This window comes from Phocoena phocoena, chromosome 15 (assembly GCF_963924675.1).
Source record: "Phocoena phocoena chromosome 15, mPhoPho1.1, whole genome shotgun sequence".
NCBI lineage: Eukaryota > Metazoa > Chordata > Mammalia > Artiodactyla > Phocoenidae > Phocoena > Phocoena phocoena.
This window is the reverse complement of record NC_089233.1, coordinates 64612047-64636585: the sequence shown is the minus strand read 5'-3', so window position 1 is coordinate 64636585 and position 24539 is coordinate 64612047. Positions and strand designations below refer to the sequence as shown.

Sequence of the window (24539 nt, the reverse complement as noted above, 5' to 3'; positions counted from 1 at the left end):
TAGACCTTGAACCTTATTATACACTCATTGTATTACATTAGTGTATGCTAAATGACACACCCACAGGCACCATGACAGTTCTGAGGCTAACCATAAAAGGCCAAAAAGTGGGCAGTGGCCCAATTCCTGGAAATCCCCACCCCTTCCCCAAAATAGTTGGAATAATCCTCCCATTTGTTAGCCTATGAAATTACCCAGACCATAAAAACTAACCACCCCATATTTCTGGGCCACTCTTACCTTCTGAGATGGCCCACACTCTGTGGAGCGTTTCTCCCAGGGCCTCTCTTGCCTTTTAAGACGAACTGCATTCTGCCTATGGAATGTGTGTCTCTGCTTTCACTTTACTATGGCTCGCTCTTGAATTCTTCCCTGTGCGAGGCCAAGGACCCTCACTTGGTGGCCTGCCCCAGGAACTCACCCAAGACCTGGGACGTGACCATCCTCTTGTGCCCCGCTTTCCTGCTACATCTTTACAAATGAAGAGGACAAAGGTGGTCTTCTCCCCATCCTCATTTTTCCTCTGATTATAAAAACGTAGCCTACTTAATTCTTGGAGCAGATCTCTCTTCCCTGCCCACTTGTATCCTTCACAAGCATCCTATATTAATAAATCTACTTCCTGCCTATCACTTTGCCTCTTGTTGAATTCCTTCTGCGCTGAGACATAAAGAACCTGAGCTTCATTACGTTCTGAGCCCAGGTGTGTGGTTTCAGCTGAGAGACTGTGGGTTCGAGTACCCTCCTAAGCCAGAGATTGTGGGTCAAGTCCCATCTGAGGTGCAACTGGGTTTGAATCCCATCTAAGATGTGAGGTTTCGAGGCATGGTTTCATTCCCCTTCTCCCACCCTTCCTGAATGATTCTATTTAGAAGCCATTAGTTGAGGCCAGGCATAGCAGGCATCTGTCTGGGGGCAGAGGGAGGCTGTGGTGGGGTAGCACAAGGTGCTGGAGCCCTGAGCAGGGTGAGGGGACTGGGGTGAGGGCATGGTGGTGGGGGACAGGGTTAGCGTGCAGCAACAGGAGACTGGTTACATTCAGGAGGGCTGGTCAAAGAAGACCGTGAGAGCCAGGTTTCTCTATGTCAAAAAGGGAATTAAATGTATAGAAAGAGAGAAAACTAGAATAAACCCTGTGGTGTTGGACTGGAGTTGAATGTGTTGGTGTGAACTCATGGATTTCAATATATATAGATAGGTGTAGAAATAAACAGATATAAATGTAAGTGCACTTACCGTATATACATACATATATACCCTCCCTCTGTCCATGAGAGAGCCTAGGAGCAGTGACCATTCCAACAGCAATGAACAAACCCACTGCCCAAATCTTGGTTTCTAAACACCACTAAAAGAACAAGGGTTTCTTGGAGAAATGACTGAATCCTGAGCTGAGACAGAGAAGGTACAAGATATGCTAGAAAGTAAGAAAATACTCAAAAAATGATGGAGACGTATCAAAAGGACACAGAAGTCAGCCTGAAGGGGCTCCCACTGGTCAAATCTGAGATCATTTGAGTATCAGAATAAATAATGAATTCCAGTGGCAAGCAAGATGGAGTAATCCCATTACAGCCTCTCTCCCTCATCCGTTACAACTAAAAACTCTGGACAAAATACAAACAGCAACCAACTTCAGAATCTGAAAAGCAAATAATGCCAAGTGGATTTTGGAAGTAAGGGTAGTAAAAACTTGAAGAAACAACCCCAGTGGGGCTGAGTTTCCTGGTATAATGAAGGACACAAGTTACTAAACAAAATTCAATTGTATTTTTATATACTATCAAACAATTAAAAATCAAAAAATTTTAAACAGTACCATTTATAGTAGCACTAAAAACATGAAATACTTCGGTATAACAAAATATGTGCAGGTTCTGTATGCTGAAAATTATAAAACATTGATGTAAGAAGTTAAAGAACATCTAAATAATACCAGACCTGGTACTAGTTCTTTTTTTCTTTTTAAATTATTTATTTTATTTATTTTTGGCGGCACTGGGTCTTTGTTGCTGCATGTGGACTTTTCTCTAGCTGCAGTGAGTGGGGGCTACTCTTCATTGCAGTGCGTGGGCTTCTCATTGCGGTGGCTTCTCTTGTTGCGGAGGATGGGCTCTAGGCACATGGGCTTCAATAGTTGTGGCATGCGGGCTCAGTAGTTGTGGCTCACAGGCTCTAGAGCACAGGCTCAGTAGTTGTGGTGCATGGGCTTAGTTGCTCCACCGCATGTGGGATCTTCCTGGACCAGGGCTCGAACCCGTGTCTCCTGCATTGGCAGGCGGATTCTTAACCACTGCGCCACCAGGGAAGCCCTGGTACTAGTTCTTTTACATATATTCTCTCATTGACTCTTCAGAGTCATTCTGTGTGGTAGTTATTATCCCCAGGCTCAGAAAGCGTATACGACTTACCTAAGGCCATATTATAAAAGAATTCATAGCAAGTTTATTTGTGATAGCCTCAAATTGGAAATAACTCAAATGTCCTTCAATGGGTGACTGGTTAAATACACCGTGGTACATCCACACCATGGATTATGACTCAGCAATAAAAATGAACAAACTATTGATACACACAAAAACCTGGAAGAATCTCCAGGGAATTATTCTGAGTAAAAAAAAAAGCCAATCCCCAAAAGTTACATACTAAATGATCCCATTTATACAACGTTTTTGAAATGAAAAAAATTAAAGAGATGGAGAATAGATTAGTGTTACCTGCGGTTGGGGATACAGCGTATGGGAAAGGAACGGGTGTAATTACAAAGCAGCAGCATGAGGGATGTTTGTGATGATCAAACATTTCTAGGTATTTATGGTGGTAACATTGCACTAATCTACACGTGACAAAATTGCATAGGCCTATATACATACACAAATAAGTGTATATAAAACTGGTGAAAACTGAATAAACTCTGTGGATTACATCAATGTCAATTCCCTGGTTTTGATACTGCACTACAGTTATGTTACCACTGGGGAAAACTAAGTGAAGTCTGCACTCTTTTTGCAATTTTCTGTGCATCTATGATTATTTCCAAATAAAAAGCTTTTTAAAAAAAAGTATCGGGGCTTCCCTGGTGGCACAGTGGTTGAGAGTCCGCCCGCCGATGCAGGGGACACGGGTTCGTGCCCCGGTCTGGGAAGATCCCACATGCTGCGGAGCAGCTATGCCCATTAGCCATGGCCGCTGAGCCTGCATGCCCGGAGCCCGTGCTCCGCAACGGGAGAGGCCCACGTACCGAAAAAAAAAAGAAAAAAAGTATCTAGGCTTCTGTTCCACAACCCCCAACAGTGTGCCATCAAAAGACAACAAAATCTCTGTCTGAAAGAGTCTGGAAATCATTACTGGAGCTCTCGTGTCACAGGCATGGTCTGCAATCCACTGCTTGTCCTCTTTAATCAACATTTACTGGGCTTCCCTGGTGGCGCAGTGGTTGCGAGTCCGCCTGCCGATGCAGGGGACATGGGTTCGTGCCCCGGTCCGGGAAGATCCCACATGCTGCGGAGTGGCTGGGCCCGTGAGCTGTGGCCGCTGAGCTTGCACGTCTGGAGGCTGTGCTCCGTAACGGGAGAGGCCACAACAGTGAGAGGCTCGTGTACCGAAAAAAAAAAAAAAAACATTTACTGAGTGTCAGTTGGGAGTCAGGCCTTGTGTCAGAAGCTAAGTGATATGAGATGAATGATTTATCATGCATTCCCATGGGAGCTCCCAACTAGTGCTAATAAAAATGTCTAATATGATAAAAGCATTGGACTAGGAAGTCAAAAGAATTTTGTCCTCCTGGAAACACTTACTAGGTTTTTGATTTTGGACCAATCCTTTGCCTCTTGGTATCTTGATTTCTTAACCTGCAAAATTCAGAATAGAATGCACGTAAATATATATTTTAAACTTAACCTGAGTCCTCCAGATGGGTTCAAGGCTCTCTGAAATTACCTGAAATTGTATGCAGAAGTATGTAAGTGCATCCTTCTTCTAGGAAGAGGTATTATTTTTTTAAAAATAGATTTTGGGGGCTTATAACTGAAACTGATTTTGGATTTAATCTGAGGTCCCTTCCATTCTAACATTCTACAATTCTAGTAGAACTCTAAGATGTCTCCTTCTATCTCCAATGTTCTGTGATTCCAATAGGGATGGAAGAAATGGGCTAGAGCTCTAACACTCGTGATTCCCAGTACCACAAGAGTTCGTTCCCTTCTGCAAGAGGACGATTCAATTTTTCAACATGGAATTCTAAGCTCTTTATGATTTAACCTCTAATTGACCTTCCAACCTCAGCTCTTATCCCTTCCCCAGATCTCACCTCAGCCTGCAGTTTCCACAAAGCTTTGCTCTGTGCCTTGGTACAGACAGTGCCTTCTACCTGTAATGTCCCTAACTCGACCCTTTTTCTTCTTGAGTCTAGGCTTAAAGGTCCCCTCCTGAGTGAAGACTTCCAGGACCCCTCATCCTTACAGCAGGGTTTGGTGGGCTCCCTTAGCCCTGGATACCGACTGCCTATTACCACACAGGAAATAGGACTGTTGGTTCACTCAGGGCAGCAAACCCAACTGCCAAGGGGCCTGGCAGAGGAAGGAAAGGTTTGAAGCTGGTAGGTATGACAAACTCTAGGCCCCTGTTTTCCCACCTTTGAAAAGAAAATAGGGGAAAATATTGGCTCTGAGGAAAACGACAACCTGAGAGCAATAGTAAATGAACTCTTCTGAATGTTAATGTAACATGAAACAACATTCTATTTCAGAGAACAATAGGGAATGGTGGGTGGGGATTGAACCTCACTGGAACAGAGTATCTGTCTAAAGGAAGGAGACTCAGCTCCAGCTAATTGTTAACTGGCAGGAATGTGGGTTGGTCCGGTGCAGCCAGCTTGTCCACTTTTTCAAGAAAAACTGGAAATCCAGACTTGCACGTGAAATCTCAATTTTTACATATTACTAACTAAAAACATTAAAGACCCACTGTGATGACTTTCAAGGTTTTCAGGCTGTGGAAACTGTTCTGTGAGGATCTACTTCAACCCATTTACAAGAGCACATCCTATGGGGGAGGCAAGTTTTATATCAGGGCCACTGGTGTGTTGATGGCTGTTAAAGAGGCCCACTCATTCTGCATAGAAATCAAAGGTACTGCAAGGGTTATACAAAATCTTCATAAGGGACCCCTGTCTTTCCCTTAGTTTCCCAGTCTGTAAAATACATACAAAACATATTTGTGAGCCAGTTGTCAAAAAGAATATCACTTACCAAAGGGCTGTCAGAGCTACATGCTTTTACCTGCATCATCTCACTGAATTCTCATAACTACTAATGAGGTTTTTACTTAATGAAGACAAACAACTGAAAATGTTTTACTTAATGAAGCAATTTACTTAATGAAGACAAACATTTAAAAAGCCCTTTCTTTCCAAAGTCTTCACTATTTAATCCTCTCTGCAACTCTGGCCTAAGGCAAATAAACCCTTCGGGGATTCCCCCAAGGCAACCTGACTCCAATAGGGTAGCACAGTTTTACCGTTCAACGAATGTATAATGAAAAACATACGTAATGTAAAATTTTCTAGTAGCCACATTTAAAAGTAAATGACACACGTGAAATTAATTTTAATTATATATTTTATTTGACCCAATATATGCAAAATACTACCAATCCAACATGTAACCAATATAAAAAATTACTGAGATTTTTTTTTCATACTAAGTCCTGGCTGTATTTAACATTACATCACAACCCAATTCCCACTAGCCACATGTCAAGGGCTCAGTAAGCATATGGGGCCAGGGGCCACTATATGAGGCTACGCATTTAGTCTATTTAGGAATCCTGAAATTAAAAGCAAAACCCACAGAGCCACCTGTCCCTTGGTTTCAGAGGCCACGCCAAAAAAACAAAATCGTAATGGCAAAAAGTTCTTGAGCATTTACTTTGTGCCATAAAAAGGGCAACTTTTACTACGTGTGTTGCAGATCTTACACACGTTATCTTGTGTCATCCTCGCCACAAGGCGGGTGTACTGTCCTCCTCTTTTGAGCGAGCTAGAGAGAACTTTCCCGAGTTGGGCCCTCCTCCAGCAACCCGACCGCCGTCCCGCTCCCGCCACCCGCCGGGCGCCAGCCCCCGGGAGCCATTGGTTCGCCATCATCCTAATCAGGGTCAAGTAAGGAGGCGCGCACGCAGGGGCAGACGCAGGTCACCTGCGAGCCGAAGCGATCTAGGCGGATAGGGACCCTTCTGGGCCCCTTCTCCTTAGGCTTGGGCTTGCGCTCGGGCTTGGGCTTGAACGGCGGCTCCGACTCCTCCTCCGACCCCTCCTCCGGCTCCTCCTCCGACTCTTTGACTTCTCCTCCTCCTCGAACTGGTGCTCGTAGGCGCCACCAGCCGGAGCCAGCCATTCCACGCTTCGGCTGGTCGGCGGGCCGCCGGTAGCCACAGCCTCCTGCCGGGACTCAGGAACGCGAGGGGGCGCCGCTTCCGGGAGCCCGGACTCAGCTTCCGGACGCTCGCGCGCCGAGCTCACCATAGAGAAGCCAGCCTGGACGCCCACTTCCGGCCGTCCCAGGCGCTTTGCTGGCGCTGGTAGGCTTGGGGCCCCCACCGCCCCTCTTCCTCAGGGTCGCGCGGGCTCCGCCCTTTAACGGAAACGTCTCCCTCTTCACCCTGCCCCCTAGCAGACGCAGTGCTGCGCCCACAGCTGCCGGACAAAGAGTGACGTCCAGAGTTGGAGTCATGGCAGCAAGTGAACCGAGCTTGGCAGTAACCGAGAGCCTCGCGCCGCTGTCGGGGAAAGAGGAAGGGGCCGACTTGAGCTCAGGCCCGGAGCGTAATTCTACGGGCTTCTCCTCGACTCCTGAGACCCCACCGCCTGCCCCCGAATCGTCCAGCCTCAACGCCGCGGTCCCCGAAGCGAATCCTACGTTTCCCGCGGCGGCCGCCGCCGCCCTGGAGCTGCCCCTCGGGCCCGCACCCCTGGCCTCCGCGCCGTTTGCCGAAGCCGCTCCGCGATCCCCCCCAGGCCCTGGCGGCTCCCGGCCCGGCCCGGAGACGTTCCGCCAGCGATTCCGGCAGTTCCGCTACCAGGACGCGGCAGGCCCTCGGGAGGCGTTCCGACAGCTGCGGGAGCTCTCCCGCCAGTGGCTGCGGCCCGACATCCGTACGAAGGAGCAGATCGTGGAGATGCTGGTGCAGGAGCAGCTGCTCGCCATCCTGCCTGAGGCAGCGCGGGCCCGGCGGCTTCGCCGCCGCACGGACGTGCGCATCACCGGCTGAGCGGCAGAGCTGCGGGCGGCCCGGCCCGGGCGCTCTCTGGACTAGAGCCATGATCAGATCCGAGGCCCTGAGCCTGGCTCCCCATTACGCGTTAATGAAAAATGAGTTTTGGCAGTTCCTGCAGTCTCGTGTGTCCTTTTCGTTCGTCCTTTACCGTGCTTATTTTCCCGAGCCTATTTCCAACCTCCTTTCTGGCTGGTAGCGAAACCAAGTTGGGAGTCCATGAGAATAAAGCCTTTGTTTCTCATTCACGTGGCCATCGTTGGCTTTTGTGGGATCATTCTGTGTTGGTTAGACCTGGGCCGCCACATCTGGGAAAAGTTTTTCCTGCGCATTACCCAGCGTCGCACTTGGGTTTCCTTTGTTTTGTGGAGTCTATGTAATGAGGGCTCCAGCAGCCTGTGTTCTATCGTCGCCCCTACCTCTCACTAGCTAGAATTTGAGCTTGTTTTCCTACCTAAGAGAACAGATGACAGTGTTCTGTTGTTTTGCAGATGGCGGCGGGTCGTGCCAGCAAATAGCTGGCTCTACTAGGTGCTTATTTAACTGGCTACTGCTATACCAATGCTGCCACCAGCTTGCTCCATCAGCCTGCCCTTTGGGCACAGGCTTCCCCAAAGGCCCAAGTTATAGGGCTATTTTAGTAAGTGTTTAGTGCCGGTGTTTACAGAGATAGGCTAGTTGTAATTTGTGAGCTCTGGCTTAACTTTCTCACCAAATTTTAAGGCTCTTGAAAGATTTAAGGAGCATATCTGGTGTGAACTAATGGATTGCTACTCACTTTAATGTCTCTCCAACTGCCTCCCTTAACTTTTTTAATAAGCATAATTGTTTAGGAAGGGAAGAAGCAATGTGGCAAGAATAGGGAAGCTCTGCAGTATAACCTTAGAGCCTACTCCATTCCTTGAGTCTTACGCACACCCAGGAAGGAGCTGATTGGGGTTCATAGGCCGTTTGGCTTGCCCTCAGAAGGGTCCTAATTGCAGTGGGTGCCATCTTTTAATATAAGGAAGGCCAGACCTATTTTCCCTGCACTGCTTTCAACAATCAAAAATTGAGGGGCTTCCCTGGTGGCGCAGTGGTTGAGAGTTTGCCTGCCGATGTAGGGGACACGGGTTCGTGCCCCGGTCCGGGAAGATCCCACATGCCACGGAGCGGCTGTGCCCGTGAGCCATGGCCGCTGAGCCTGCGCGTCCAGAGCCTGTGCTCCGCAACGGCAGAGGCCACAATAGTGAGGCCCGCGTACAGCAAAAAAAAAAAAAAAATTGAATAGTCCTGCAGCTCACATCACAAAGCATGAGCCAGACTGGGCTAGAGGGTGGTGTGGGGCATTTTACTTTTGAATATTAAAGACACTTAAATGAATTCAAAAGTACTTTGCATATTTCCTTGGGATTTTGGATTTAAGCCTGCATCTGCCTCCCTGCAGAAGATACGTCTACTAAGAATGTAAAAGCAGACTTCCTTTAAAAAGTAATGTTTATAGAAAATTAATGCACATTAAAAACAGGGTAGATGGTACTTCCCTGGTGGTGCAGTGGTTAATGAGAATCTGCCTGCCAATTCAGGAGAGACAGGTTCAAGCCCTGGTCCTGGAAGATCCCACATGCCACGGAGCAACTAAGCCCGTGTGCCACAGCTACTGAGCCTGCACTCTGGAGCCCGCGAGCCACAACTACTGAGCCTGTGCCACAACTACTGAAGCCTGCATGCCTAGAGCCCATGCTCCGCAACAAGAGAAGCCACTGCAATGAGAAGCCCGTGCACCGCAACAAAGAGGAGCCCCCGCTCACCACAACTAGAGAAAGCCTGCAAACAGCAACGAAGACCCAATGCAGCTAAAAATAAATATAAAAAGAAAAATAAATTTATATTAAAAAAATAGGGTAGGGCTTCCCTGGTGGTGCAGTGGCTGAGAGTCCGCCTGCTGATGCAGGGGACACGGGTTCATGCCCTGGTCCGGGAAGATCCCACATGCTGCGGAGCAGCTGGGCCCATGAGCCATGGCCGCTGAGCCTGTGCGTCCGGAGCCTGTGCTCCGCAATGGGAGAGGCCGCAACAGTGAGACGCCTGCATACCACAAAAAAAAAAAAAAGGGTAGATAACTATAACAAATGACTGAAACGTAGCAACAAAAACCTGTTTTATTTTTTCCAAATACAGATACAGAAGTTTGCATGTTTTGCAAATATTGCTTCAAAGCAACATTTCTATATACAGCGCCTTCTGTTCTAACAGCGCGTAAACATAGATATGTATCCACAGTGCAATGTTGGCTCATCAAGGGTCCACCTTGCATACACTCATCACTTAAACAAAATGATTAGTCAAACCAGAACTGTTTTTGTCAAGGCAATTTTTTTAATAGGTGGATAGTTTTTCTCAAAAGAAAACTTAGGTAGTGTACATATTTCTAAATGGTAACAGTAATATTTGCAAATAACAGTTTCCAGTGCTCCAGCCTGGGGTTAATTCAACTTGACCCAGGAATTGGGGATGGAGCCCCTCAACATGGCTTTAAATTAGGGAAGCACACTGGGGTTATCAGAACTTGGAGTCACCCCCTGCTTCCCTAAGGACAAAGATCACAATGAGTGAAATGGGATTATTTCCTTTACGAAAAGCATACAGTAAACTCAATAATGGCCACTTGGCAAAATTAGGGTAACTCAGTTTCTTCTTTCTTCTTGAAAAAGACATGAGATTGACTCCCTTAAAGTTACAGCTTCCCCAGAAGTTATGCTCAAATGTGTTTTCAGGAAAGAAAAATCAGTAATCTAATAAGTCACCATACCTCACAGTTGTGGCTACAGAAAATCATCCTGTTTCTTCCCCTTTCAGACAAGCTTCACACAGTTCTTATAATGTGGCCGTCTGATAAATTATGCAAAACACAGATGCCATGCATACTCCTTGAGCGTTTCTTCCCACATCAGAAACACCAACATTAGCAATGGGAAACAACCTCTTACAGAGGAATTGTGTCAGCTTTATTACAGATGTCATAGCCACATGTATTCCCTCTGATGGATGAGCTACAGCAGGTCAACTTGTCCTAAATTCATTTTATATCAAATGGTGAGTTAAATTACTAGACAAAGCATACCTTGAAACAGATCTTGGTACAGAGGGCTTTGTGACCGCAATGACCTGTACCTTAAAGCCTAACCATCCCAAAGGTCACCGGAGATACTGTCATTGCTATTGAGATATTGGCTACTTCACGTTTACATAGTAAATATTTGCAGCATATAACATTACAGATTCATAAACCCATAATTAACTTGTGAGTGTTAATGGATAGATGTGCTTTGATTTTTGCCTTTAGTGATAGGAAAACTAAATGGTAAAATGGGTCACTCCTCAAAGCATGGAACATTTTCTTTAACTTTGCCTAGTAAGGAAAAAGAAAACAATTACACGTGGAACCGTAACCTGGAAGAGTAACAAATATTGTCTCAGAAGGTACAAACTGTACCTGGACCTTAAGCAGCATAATCACCTTGATCTCACAAAATTATACGAACAGGAAATTTAAAGTGTTAAAGTATATCAAAACAATTCTGAAAATGCCAACTACTGAACATATACCCTTCGGGGAAGGAGAAAAGCGGCAGCAGATGTAGAATCTGGTTTGTTTACAACAATACAAAGTAAGGTAATTCCCCAAACCACATTCTTTGTAACAAATCTTTACAGTGAGAGTTCAAATTTGGGGGAACCATTTTTTGGACATTAAATAGAACTGGTAAGCTGTCAAGAAGTGGGTAGAAAATGCTGTCCTTTGGGTTCCAGACCCTGCCTGCTTCAGTTTGGAATTCCTCCTAGATTCTTATTACAGTGAGATTCTAGTTCTTCCACAGGCTGTATGGGTTCTGCTAGAAAAGACACAACCCAGCCAATTCTGGGGTGAAAGCATACAAAACTTGTCCCCGGTACCATGAAGTCATGCAAGAGAGGTGGTGAGAAAGTGAAGAGTTCTAAGAAGACAGGGCCGCCAAGGCCTCTGCTCCTTCCCAACCTCCACAGAACGGTGAAGTCACGACATTCCCACGAAGCTGGAAAAACGAAAATGATGCCTGCTGCCTAAATTCATGCCAGGCAGAAAACCAGAAGGCTTGGCATGTGCCCCAACCTGACAGAAAAGTCAATTAAATAAGCTGCAAGTTGAATTTACAACTGTTTCCGACTAAACTTTTTTGGCTCTCATTCCATTTATCATCAGTGGCACGATTTCAAGTGAAGTTTGTGCAAAAAGACTCACTCTCCATTCAACAATGTGCACAGAAGAAGGGAATCCCAAGAGTCTATTTGCTACCTTCTTGGTAGGCTTCGAGATCAGAGTGCCCTCCCTTCCAGCAACCAAAACGGCCTCTTTGTCCATCACACCCCTGCCCAGATCCCTGAAGTCAGTCGGTGTCACGTGCATTCGGCATGCTAGGTTTATTTATTTAAATATGTGAAGCTCCTCCTGCAGGTGCCCCAGGATTGTGCCCCCATTAGTGTGGGGTGCCCAGTTTCATGTTGAGCAGCAGAGTGCGATCTGTTGCACCTTGCCCAGGTCCGTCAGCAGCTGCTTGATGCAATGCTTGAGCTGCGGAAGCCTGGCCAGAGGCTCTGGGGGCTCCAGCTCCCCAGTGTAGTCCAGCCAGCTCTCCAACACTGTAGGCAGAAGAGAGAGGACCCGGTGAGTTCTCAACACTTGATCTGCAAGAATGTCAGCAAGAATTTCAGCACTTTATCCCACCTAACCACTCATGGGGGGTGGGGAGGGAGGTCCATTTCAGGCAACACTGCCTCATCACCCTCTCTGCAAAGTATTACTCCTAGGACAAAGCTCAAATGCTGTAGAGCAGTGCAGTCCAACAGAACTTTCTGCAATGACGGAAATGGGCTATGTCTGTGTTGTCTAATATAGCCACTAGCCATATGTAGCTACTGAGTACTTAAAACGTGGCTAGTGCAACTGAGGAACTGAATTTAAATTTTATTCCATTTTAATTAATTTAAATAGCCACACATAGCTAGTGACTACTGCATTCGTGCAGCTCTATAGTCTAGCCGGCTTGGAAGGACCCACCTTTTTCAGTGTTACCGCCCCATCTTTATAAGGCTTTCCCATGTTGAAAATCAGACAGCCTGGCGTTTTAGCCTTCTGCTAAGAAAAATTAGAATCTAAAGGGACTTGAAATGGTCTATTTTTGTCTCCATAAATTCTGATCTGCTTCATATTGATTCCTATCATCAGTAGCACAGAACACTCTGATTTTATTTTCTAAGTACTTAATGCAAAATGTCCAGATACTAACAAACTTGACTACAATTAGTTCAATATCTAAAAAGCTGTCTTGCTTCTGAGAGCAGAAATTTCTCTATAGAAAGATATTTGTTCTTCCCCAAGCCACTCCCTCAAGCTCTGGCATTTGGGGAGGGGCCATTCCGGAGCCCCGCACCTCTGACAAGAGCCAGCCCCTCCAGGTAGACACTGTGCTTACCCCGGCCTGCCCGTAGCCTTTCTAGTCTGTGCACCAACCTCTACTGAGCACCATCTGGACCCTGGAGCCAGAGTGCAGAAAGAGGAAGACCATGCAGTGCCTGTTCCTCGAGCAGCCTGCAGCCTCATGCGCAATCCTCTGCCCTCCTCAGACGCGCCCTCCATCTTCCTTCCCACCTTTCTAAATCCTCTGTTCCCTGCAAGTTACTTCTCAGGGAAGCCTTCCCCAACTCTACAATCTGAATCCGGTCCCTGTGTCACAGGTGATATGCTATCACTTGCTCTCCTTTGGAGCACTTATCCTGGTTTGTAATTAAACGTAACGGGATGATTTAATTAATATCTGTCTCTAACATAAGATCAAGCTCCATGAGAGCAGAGGCAGAGTCTGCCTTACTCACCATTACATCCCTAACACTCAACTATGCCTGGTACATAGTAGGCTCTTGACAGAGGCAGTGAGAGAACGCAGGAACAGTCCAGCGATATGCCCCACTGAACGCTCGGGCTCCTCAGAGTTCACCTTCCTCCATCAGATTTCTTGTTGGCACTGGGGGGTTCCAAGCAGGAGGAGACTTCCCTCCTCCTGATCCCAACAAGTACAAGGACTTGAAAATAAGAAATACAAAACTGACTTCTCAGACGGAACTTGAAAACCAAGAGTAAAGGATCAAAGTTAAATGACAGTGACCAGTGACCTCCTGAGCAAGAAAAACTCCATAGTGACCAGTTTCAATACAACAGTCTTATTAAAAAAAAAGAAAAAGGAGTCCACAGACTAGAGAGAGACAGGAACTGCTCAGCTAAAGAGCACAAGAGTAAATGGAGGGGGGACTTCCCCGGTGGTCCAGTGGTTAAGACTCCACGCTCCCAATGCAGGGGACCCAGGTTTGATCCCTGATCAGGGAACTAGATCCCACATGCCGCAACTAAAGATCCCACATGCAGCAACGAAGATCCCAAAGACCTGGCATGCATGCATAAATAAATCTTTTTTTAAAAATAAGAGTAAATGGAGAAAAGACTCAAAGTTAATGCCGTAAGAGCCCATCTGGGTGAGTCTAAGGCAGTCAAGGCTGGCTGGGTTGATTCCAAGAGAAAATGTCAGTCAGTCTGTCCTGGGCAAGATGATCCTACAATTGCTGAGAGGCCCCTCTTAAAGCTACTGGAACTACCTCAGATCTGGTCTGGGCTCACCCAAGAAGTCCCCCGACACCATGGTGACGCAGCAGGCACGCACAGGGAGAAAAGCATCAGTCAGTGTGCAGACTAGAAGAGTCTAGGCCACTCACAGTGTCTGAACTTGGTTAAGAGGAGTGTTCGGAGCCCCTAAGGTAGAAGTCTTCTCTCTAGCAGGAATGAAGAAGACCAGACCCTGAACTGTGGGAGCCAACAGCACCTCCTCTGGACCCCAGCATCCAACAAGCCAGGCTTCTCTCCACACCAGGTGCTGGACCATCACCCCAAGTTTCTCTTTTAAGGAAGCTCAACAGCTTCTCAACAGTATCATGATTCCAAGAAAGGCAGCAGGTTATAAAGGTAAAGTTTCATTTCAAATACACACCCCCAGACCATCTAGATAGAGGCCAATGCTCACTAAGGTAACATTTAAAAAAAATTTTTTTTCTAATGCTAAAAGATTCAGTATTTTCATGGTCATTAGTATCTTTTATCTTTTAGTCTTATAAGACTGTTCACACAACTAAGTTAGTTATTAAATAATGGTTAATACTGAAACAATGACATTTTTAAAGTCAATACAATAGCTTATCAGACTTTTTAAAAAGGAATATTGTATCTAACTTCCTATAAAAGCTCCGTTTATCTTGATGGTATTTAGATGAAATGAAGATAGTAGAAATAAAATGGGATTCTGATGAATCTTTATTAAATACAATGCAAACTCTGCTTACCTGAATAAAATCTTTAAACTTTATAATTGATTTTCATGCTTCCAGTACCTCTCAGAGCCTGGAATATCAGAACAAGAACAGAGTATGTGGCCCCAGATAAGCGGGACACAAGAGTCCTCTGGAAGGCCAGAGAAGGGAGCCCAGGCTTATCATCCTGGCCACACTGACCACTCAGTGAACTCAGGGCTGGAGCAGCCCAAGCTTGGGACTTCCCTGGTGGTCCAGTTAAAGAATCTGCCTTCCAATGCAGGGGACGTGGGTTTGATCCCTGGTGGGGGAACTAAGATCACATGCCTTGGGGCAACTAAGCCCACGCGCCTCAACTAGAGAGCCCACGTGCCACAAACTACAGAGCCCACGCACTCTGGAGCCCGTGTGCCACAGCTAGAGAGAGAAAAGCCCGCGCGTCACAACAAAAGATCCCGCATGCCGCCATGAAGATCCCGTGTGCGGCAACTAAGACCCATCGCAGCCAAAAATAAAATGGAAGGAAGGGAGGGAGGAAGGAAGGAAGAAAGAAAGAAGGCTCTGACTTCTCCCCTAGGGGCAGGTTCCTTTGGCAACAACAGAACCTTTGCCCTGTTTCCATGGCAGGGACCCAGAGCCAATTCTACCGCCACTGTCTGAAACTCTATAATTTTCAGTCTGGCATTCGATCCTCTTTCAGCTTTCTAATAGCAGGGTTTTTCACAGACCTGGCATCAGCTACAGTTCTAAGGAGCCCAAGGAAACCTTTCAGGAGTGAAAGAGAGACAGAAACACTCTGCCTTCCAGAAATGCCCTCACAATGGACCCGGGACTGGCCTCCCATTCCCGGTTCCGCAGGTTTGCCTCCGGGGCAAGAAAGAAAGCACGAGGGCGTGTTAGGCTCTCGCCCTCACACTGTCCTCCAACAGGGCCAACCATTTCCCAGTCGAGCCAGTCCTGTTATGATCCACCCTCAGTCACCCCCTCTGTAGCACAAAACATCACTCTCTTCAAGGCTCCACTTCAGTGCCAGGAGCTCCAGGAAGCCTTCCTGTTATCACTTCCCCTCACAGCAGCTCTCCTCCCCTGGCTCGGCCTCAGCCGTACCTGTGACCCTCGCTTACGTAACACATGGCATTTTTCTTCTGAGTTATTTCATCCCCAATTACAGTAATAACAGCCTGGCTGTACTCAGAATCCTCAAACAGAACATTTATTTCTTAATCAGTCTCCTTTCTAAGGATGAAAACAAATAATTAGGAAATAAGAGAATAAGACAACAAACAATCAAGAAGGAAGTTTGTCTTCAAAAAGAAAACTGACAACATCCTGGGGATCAAGAGTTCAGTCCTCCAAGCCAATCTGTTACCACTAACATCTGGGACAAATACCCAGGGGCTACATAAATGACTTAGTCAAGTTCTTAAATCTCTACTGATAAAGAGGAGAAGGCTTCATATTAGATTTTAAGAAAGGCTGAAATAAAAGGTGTTTTCAGGGCTTCCCTGGTGGCGCAGTGGATGAGGGTCCACCTGCCGATGCAGGGGACACGGGTTCGTGCCCCGGTCCGGGAGGATCCCACATGCCGCGGAGCGGCTGGGCCCGTGAGCCATGGCCGCTGAGCCTGTGCGGCCGGAGCCAGTGCTCCGCAACGGGAGAGGCCACAACAGTGAGAGGCCCGCATACCGCAAAAAAAAAAAAAAAAAAGTGTTTTCAGATCAATCCTCAGACATCCTAAAAGCTCAAATAGGTCAAAGTTTCAATTCCCCACAGAACTGGCTTAGTAAAGATCTGCTCAGATCACACATTACCCGCAGGCAGAGTCCAGCTGCTCTTCTGCACACTCTCCTTGGCAGAAGGGACTGGGAAAGTGAGGCAGGACCCCTGACAGCGCATAAACCTTAGAAGTGCCCGATCAATACTAAAAGTAAGGCTCTGCCATCTTGAGGGGAGAATGAAGGTGGTGAGACTGACAGAGAGGAGGCAAGAACACAGCTGTGCCTGGAGAGCAGATCAGGCGGTTCAGAAAGCAGCTCATCCCGGTGGGCCCACAGTGGCTGCCAAGTGCAGGGAGCCAAGGAGGGAGCCCTACCGTCCAGCTCCTTCTCAATGGAGTCCATCCTATGCGTGACTTCATCCTGAAGAGACTCCACATGCGTCAGCAGGTTAAACTGCCACTGGTGCTGGGAGCTCAGCAGCCCCTCTCCGCCTCTGTCCAGCAGCTTCTGAGCGGGGGCTTCCTCAGGTAGGACCTTTCTGGAGACATATTCCCTCACCTGGCGATGCAACAACATTGAAGTTACTGCATGGAGACAGCTCCCAGCCCCTCTTCCAAACAGCCAGTGTCCACAACCATTTGAAAACCCAGTTGCAGTTTGAATATCCCAACTCTCTACCTCCCTGCCCCGTTCCTCCCCTCCTGGGCACTGGGCAGAAGTGTGCCTGCTGTACCAATAACAACCACCTCAGGGCAGCACAGACCTCTGGCTCAGAGGATCCCACAGCTGCTTCCCAAAGAATGGCCCAATGCCCTAGGCCTGAAGTAGGCCTCACAGAAGGGCTTCCAGAAACCTGAGATCAGAATACAGCAAGGCAAGTGTAGACAAGGGTTAGTATGTGGATGTCAGACAAACTAGCTTTAAATCCTAGCTCCATATCTCGCTGAACGCGTGTATCTGGATGAGTTACTTCACCTCTCTGGGCCTCTGTTCCCTCATGGGAAAGAAGGAAGTAGTAAATCCTACTTTAAAGGTTCATGAGGATGAAATAGGATAATGTTTATAAAACACAGTGCCGGCCTATGGTCAGCCTGCTATCAATGAAAGAGATTTTTAACCCCAGCTGCCTTGTTTAGGCCCAGTATTTCCTGATTTTTTCATGATGTGCCAGACACCTCTAGGCAATCTGCCCAGTCTGCATGACCATAAACCTTTTCTGGGGTTTGTGATCGCAACCTTTCATTCACTCATTTGAAATGAAATAGGTTCTACTTAACATTTATTTAGGGGTGACTATGTGCAAAGCCATGTTCTGAGAGCTTTTCACAGATATGCCGCACAGTAACTGCGAGGGCACTGCCACTGGCTCCACTCGACAGGGGGTAAGGAGACATGTCTGAGGAGGTGAAGCGACCTGCTCAGAATCACACAGCAAGTGGCTGAGCCCAGACTTGAAACTGGGTCTGTCTCCAAAGACTATGTCCTCACCAGCCTCATCCAGCACTGTTTAGACCCTGGCAAGGATACAGGCTGAATGAGGTATAATGCCCACCCTTGAGGGGCTTGTAACCTAGGATGCTCCCCCTCAGCACGATGCAGCAATGGACTTATGCTGGTGATACCATCCCACAAAATGAAGTCTGTGAAGGTAAGTATGACAAGGGTGGAGAAGCTCTCAAATCACACAAATCCTCACTGACAACTGAGGACAGGGCAGAATGAGACCAGTGAACACTGACAAGAGAACACAGGGGGCTCCAGAAGAGAATGACTTGAATAACAAGAAAATGAGAGTATCTCTTGGGAAAACTGATGAAACCAGCAAATATTTTGACAAAATGGACTGTTCCTATGTCAGGGCTGCAAAGTGAAAAGTAAAGCCAGCATAGAATTGTACTGAAAACCTTATGCCTAACAAAACACTGACTCATTCTTTGCTCGTGGGAAGGATTAGCACCCACGGGCAACTATAAATTGCATTGAAGAAAAAAACCTCACTTTCCTAACTTACTTCCATTTATCAAGCTCCAGTCAACCCTTTTCCCCTGCTACCTCCCACCTCTCCACACCCCGCCCCCGACTCTGCCACTTTGTGGACATTTTTGGGGTTTAAGTGGGCTCCCTTGACTTTGTACTCATTTTAACAGACCAAAAAACATCTATGATAAGCAAATTTATATACAATTTTACAGTAAATACAACTCTATATAAACATCTTCCACAGAACACTTAGCCCTAGGAGGAGAAGGTGCAAGCACTCAAACACCGAAACAAGAACCAGCACAAGCGAGCCCCATACCTTTGGGGAGCTGGGTTTCGGGTCATTGTCCCCTCTGCTCCTGTCTTGTTCTAGAGGCCAGCCCAGGCGCGGAGAGAGGGAATCGTCACCATTCTCGTGGAGGGGGTTGACTGCATCGTCAAGGGCAGAGCGCCGGGTCTCCACCACCAGCTTCTGTTCCACAGCAGGGTAGTAGGTGCGGGGCTTCTGGTAGCAGTGCTCGCTGGTGATATATGACTCCTCCACAGACCGGGGCAAGGGCAGGGGCAGAGGCTTCTCCACCGCCCCGTTCAAAGTTCTATAGCTTGGGGCTTCCTCCCTGCTCTTGGCTTCAGCGACATGGATGTGTCTGGAATGCGGTCTCCCCTCCGCCAGATGCTGTTTCCAAGGCTGACACCACAGCTGCAGATCAGGGTGTTCCCGGCTTCTGTTGGGAGGGCAAACACAGAGAGGGCTTTGGAGTACCTGGGACCACTGCAGGGGCTTTCCAGTAGAGGGGAAGACCTCCCACCTGGGCCAACTGGTACAAGCCACTATTTGCCACACAAGAGGGAATGTAAATCAGCAGCCTCTGAGGAGACCACTTCCAGGCAAGCTCCTGCTGTGTCACTCACAGTGAGTGGGACTGGACTTGGGAGTCAGAAGGCCTGACCGCATTTCAGCTCAGCCGCTGATTAGCAGTGCAGCTGGGCCGAGTCGCTCAGCCAGCCTCATTCCCGTTTCCTCCTCTGCAAATCTGGCTAACCATCTACCTGTCTGCCAGCAACCACTGAGTCTGCTATAGATGAAGTGAATTAATTTGAATGGAAGTACAGTACTTTGTTGGCAGTAAAGTGCTCTTCAAATGTGACTTACTAAAAATAACCTTAACTTATTAATAAACAGCCATGATAATCCTGGCATGCAACGGTACTCAATTACACAAATCCAGTGGTGACCCGGGAGGGAGGTGGTAACCAGAAGTCATCTAGGCATAGGCCATTAATAACAAAATCTTCTGTTCATACCATTCCAAAGAGGAAAATCTGTTATTAAAGAACAAGGATTCTGCTCCCTTTTTGGGCCACAGACACTTCTGAGAATCTGAAAGCTCTTGCTACATGTATACGTGTACATAAGACTGTGTATGACTTCAAGTTTCCCACAATCATTCACTGTCTGACGTTTGACCCAACAGAAGGTCTTTAATTTACTGGATCATAATCAATTGTAAAAAAGGAAAAACAGAACAGAAAATACCAGAACGCACCATTCTAAGTAAGAGTAGGTGTTTTGTGAAATGTTGGTTTCAGTTTTGTACATGTGAGTGATATAAAATGTATTTCTTACTCTGGGATATATATTTAAGTTTAAAAGCCACGACTCTAGATAAACTTTACCTTTTTAACTCTTGTTTACCACCCAGAACTTCCATTATAACCTTGGATCATTAAATGAAATGAAAGAAAGGAAAGGAGAAAAGGACAGAGGAAGAAAAACTGGGCTTCCCGAGTAAGGCCCACCAGCTACCGGCAGTTCCTAGCTGGCAGGGGTGTTTGCAAGCAAGTGGGAGGACGGACAGGTGCTACTCACATCTGGTTCACAGATGTGCAGAAATGTGTGGGAGCCTTTCCAAATGTCACAATGGCTACTGATTGTCACATATGTGACCTCAGCATTCAGTTCACTGAATTCAGAGATGCTAAATATCCTGTAATGCTCGGTACAATTCCACACATACAGAGAATTATCTCATGGTATAATTGTAAACATTACCTTCACCAGTCCCAACTGAGAAACACTGAAACCAGATCAGCAGGAACTCAGCAGCAACTCCCACATACAGATATCCCCCACCCCACCCCCACACTTCCCTGAAGTCTTGCTGCAGAAATGGAATAGGCCATAAATAGGACAGCATGGAATGATCTTACAGAACCTAAAATTCTGCTCGCAAGGGGCTACAACTACCCTTTCTCGGCTCTCCCACCCTAACAATCCCCAATACCACCCCGATCCACTGGGGAAGGAGAGAAAACCACCAGCATCGAGGCAGCCTGGGTCCCTGGCCACTTCCAACAGGGTATCACAGCCTGTACCAGGAACCTAGGATCCCAGGCACACCTCTGAAATCATAATTGCATCAGAGGAAATGGAAGTCCTTGTTCACTTTCAGGTCTACTGTAGCCTGAAATCTGTTAACTTGGAGCATAGAGGCCACAGTATGGACCTGTTCTTGTACGAAAATCACAAAAGTCTTTTTTCCTTCCTCCTACAATTTTCACCCTCCCAGCTAAGATCTGAAGCCCCAGCTACTACACAAGGATGACCCTGGCCTTTCTTTGTAAGCCCTGTCAATCATGAAGAAGGTATGCATAGCCATGCATGTTACTTTTGAAATGACAACATTTGAAGTTATTCCCAGTTTTACTGTTTGCCTTTGAAAATGAATCCACCAGGCCACTTAGGAACAAAATTTCTGAGAATGAAGACCCAGAGCCTGTGATAGCAGAGACTATCCAGGTGTACAGAGACATACTGGGACCACCTTTCTGTCTCCCAGGCTCTTTTCTCCATATATAATGACTAACAAGATCTCCCTATACTCCCCCCTTGAACTTCTTGGAGAAGTCAGATTTAATTCCAGTACAAAGTCACTGCTATAAAGATGAAGGATCTAGGGGCTTCCCTGGTGGAGTAGTGGTTGAGAATCTGCCTGCCAATGCAGGGGACAGGGGTTCGATCCCTGGTCCGGGAAAATCCCACATGCCGCGGAGCAACTAAGCCTGTGCGCCACAACTACTGAGCCTGTGCTCTAGAGCCTGTGAGCCACAACTACTGAGCCCACGTGCCGCAACTACTGGAGCCCAGGTGCCACAACTTCTGAAGCCCACACGCCTAGAGCCCGTGCTCCACAATGAGAAGCCAACGCAATGAGAAGCCCGCGCACTGCAACGAAGGGTAGCCCCCGCTCGCTGCAACTAGAGAAAGCCTGTGCACACCAGCAAAGACCCAACACAGCCAAAAATAAATAAATAAAATAAATAAATTTATATTAAAAAATTAAAGATGAAGGATCTAAATGGGGATTCAGAACGAACAAGGTTCTGAAATATGGGGCAGGGCTGGAGCACTGGTATTTCAGTGAGAAGAAAGAGAGCACCATCTGACTGAATCCTCAAATGAAAAGAAACATAGCAACATTTCCAATCAGGAGCATCATCTGAGGTTTGCCCTCACCTTCCACCTGTCTCAGTCAATTTCTGGCATCTCGTTAAGAAGAAATTCACTTGGCTTATATGGAGGAAAATTTTCTGATTTTATAAAATGTGAGGGAATACCTAGTCTAAGACATCCAAAACAGGGTCACTTGATTTAGTTCACCTCAACAGATACCGTCACAGTAATGGCTAATTCCCCCAGTAACAATCCTTTCCTTCTCTTACACCCACCTCCACTCTCACTCCTGAGTTTGCTCAGCACACATGGCCACCTGGCTACTAGCCTCCTGCAGTTAGGTGTGTCCATGAGACCACTTGCTCCCCCTCCTGGGGGTCAGAGCAGAGTGGAGGTACAGATGCATCTGCTTGGACCACGCAGATGAGATTAACCCTAATGGAATGCCAGAGCAGTAAGACAGAACGAACCCAAGTCCCCACGTCCATAGCTGGAATCTTGGAGAAAGGCCACCTACCTACCTGGCCTGGACCCCTGCCTACCTCTGGACCATGCCTTATGTGAGAAAGAAAATTCCATTTTGTTTAGCCTTTATTTTTTTGGTTTTGTTATAGCAGCTTGGTTTTTACCCAAATCAACATATACTCTTGCTGAATGTGCCCTGCTCAACCTCTCCTTGCCATGTCAATTTTACTTTGTTTCAATTTTACTTTGTTTACCAATCAAAAATGTTTAGGATGGTAGTTCCCTGGTGGCCTAGTGGTTAGGATTCCAGGCTTTCACTGCCACAGTCTGCAGTCCAGGTTCAATCCCTGGTTGGGGAACTGAGATCCCACAAGCCGCGAGGTGTGGCCAAAAAAGCCACGATGTTTAGGATGAATGGATAAACAAAATGTGGTATTACATATAATGGAATATTATTTAGCCTTAAAAAGGAAGGAAATTCTGATACAACTTACAACACAGACAAACCTTAAGGACATTATGCTAAGTGAAATGAGCCAGTCATAAAAAGACAAATACTGTAGAATCCCATTTATATGAAGTACCCGGAGCAGTCAAATTCAGAGAGACAGAAAGTAGAAGGGTGGCTGTCAGCGGCTGGGGGAGGGGAAACGGAGAGAAGTTGCTTAATGGGTACAGAGTTTGTTTTGCCCCACACAAGGAGTTCTGGAGATTGGGTGCAACAGAGTGAATGTACTTAACATTACTGAACTGTACACTTAAAAATGGTTAAGATAGCAAACTTTATATTATGTATATCTTACCACAGTTTAAAAAACAAAACCCAAAAACTCAGAACAGGAACTTTCCTGGTCGTCCAGTGGTTAAGAATATGCCTTCCAAAGCAGCGGGCGTGGGTTCAATCCCTGGTCTGGGAACTAAGATCCCACATGCCGCGGGGCAACTGAACCCATGCTCTGCAACTAGAGAAGCTCACAACAAAGACCCAGCGCAGCCAAAATAGAAAAAAACAACTCAGAACGGTACAAAAAAAAAAAAACGAACAATCTATAAATACACCATTTCTTTCTCTTTTTTTTTCTAAGGCATTTTATTTTATTTTATTTTTTGGCCGCACCATGTGGCACGTGGGATCTTAGTTCCCTGACCAGGGATTGAACCTGCACCCCCTGCATTAGAAGTGTGGTGTCTTAACCACTGGACCACCAGGGAAGTCCCCACACACTGTATCTTGATTACAGTAGTGTTTGTATATACATTTGCCAAAACTCAATGAACATTTAAAATGGGTGAACTTAATTATATGTAAATTATACCTCAATAGAGTTAATTTTTTTAAAAAAGGATGTTTATCATGTAACTGAGAATCTTAAATAAAAGTCTCAAACTTATCCATCTTATTGCCGATTTTGTGGCTTTCCAGTTTCTCATATTTATCCTGCCCTCTGCCCACGCCAAATCAGACTCATCCCCAAAGCTGCAGGTGCCACACTTACTGCAAGATGCTCATCTTGAGCTGCAGGCCATGCAGAACCTCGATCACTCTCTGCACATCGCCGAGAAGCTGGTGGGTGGCCACAATCTTCTTGGCATTCTGGTGGGAATAGTTCTCTTCTAAAAATGCCAGGCCATGCATATGTCCCCTGCTCAACCACTCCTTGTCATACCAGTACTTGAAGCCAGGTCTCTGACCTAAAGCAGTGACAATGAGAGAGTTAATCCTTGGTCTGAAGGAAACCCAGACCATTTCATCATCGCACAATTATCACACAAACTATTGGAAGGATGGACTGGTGTGTTTATTTTGTTCATTCATTCATCCAGTATACATTTACTTGGCACCTACTATATGCTGGGCTCTCTACTAGGTGTTGGGGATAAGGTAGCGAGAAAAGTATATAAATTTCCTGATCTCTGCGACTGGCCAGAGGTAGAGTGGGAACTTGGATATCTTGTTAAAGCTAAATCACATCATTCCCTCTCCCACTTAAAACCTTCGATGACTTCCTATCGTGCACAGAAGAAAACCCAAAGCCCTGAATGATCTAATGAGGCTGGCAGGCCTGGGCTCCTTCCTGCCCCCCTTGCCCCACCGTTTCCAGAACACATTCAAGCTCTTTCTGGTCTTAGAGTCTCTGCTCTAGCACTCCTACCCCTGTCTGGAGCACTATTCCCCAAGGCCTTTGCAGGACTGGCTCCTTACCACCTCCTCAGAGAGGCCGTTGGTTACCTCCCAAAGTACGAGAGCCTCTTCCGTGCTTCCTAGTCATTCCCGATCT

At 46.6% G+C, this 24539-nt stretch overlaps 2 protein-coding genes across 2 annotated transcripts in view; one reads left to right on the top strand and one right to left on the bottom strand.

Moving 5' to 3' along the window:
* The first annotated feature begins 6729 nt into the window (after window positions 1-6729).
* Window positions 6730-7269, top strand: SCAND1 (SCAN domain containing 1). Its single transcript, XM_065893398.1, has one exon. The coding sequence runs from the start codon at window positions 6730-6732 to the stop codon at window positions 7267-7269; it is 540 nt and encodes a 179-aa protein (XP_065749470.1).
* A 3282-nt stretch (window positions 7270-10551) lies between these two features.
* PHF20 (PHD finger protein 20) overlaps window positions 10552-24539 on the bottom strand; it is a 134548-nt gene continuing 120560 nt past the window's right edge. The window contains exons 16-19 of the mRNA XM_065891881.1: window positions 23757-23952; window positions 18661-19066; window positions 16736-16919; window positions 10552-11931 (exon numbers count right to left, since the gene is read on the bottom strand). Of these exons, the coding sequence (XP_065747953.1) occupies window positions 11789-11931; window positions 16736-16919; window positions 18661-19066; window positions 23757-23952 (929 nt within the window). The 3' untranslated portion in view covers window positions 10552-11788. The remainder of the gene's footprint in view (window positions 11932-16735; window positions 16920-18660; window positions 19067-23756; window positions 23953-24539) is intronic.

Excerpts from the sequence above, each read along its gene's own strand:
- SCAND1 (XM_065893398.1), top strand. The coding sequence starts at position 6,730 with ATGGCAGCAAGTGAACCGAGCTTGGCAGTAACCGAGAGCCTCGCGCCG.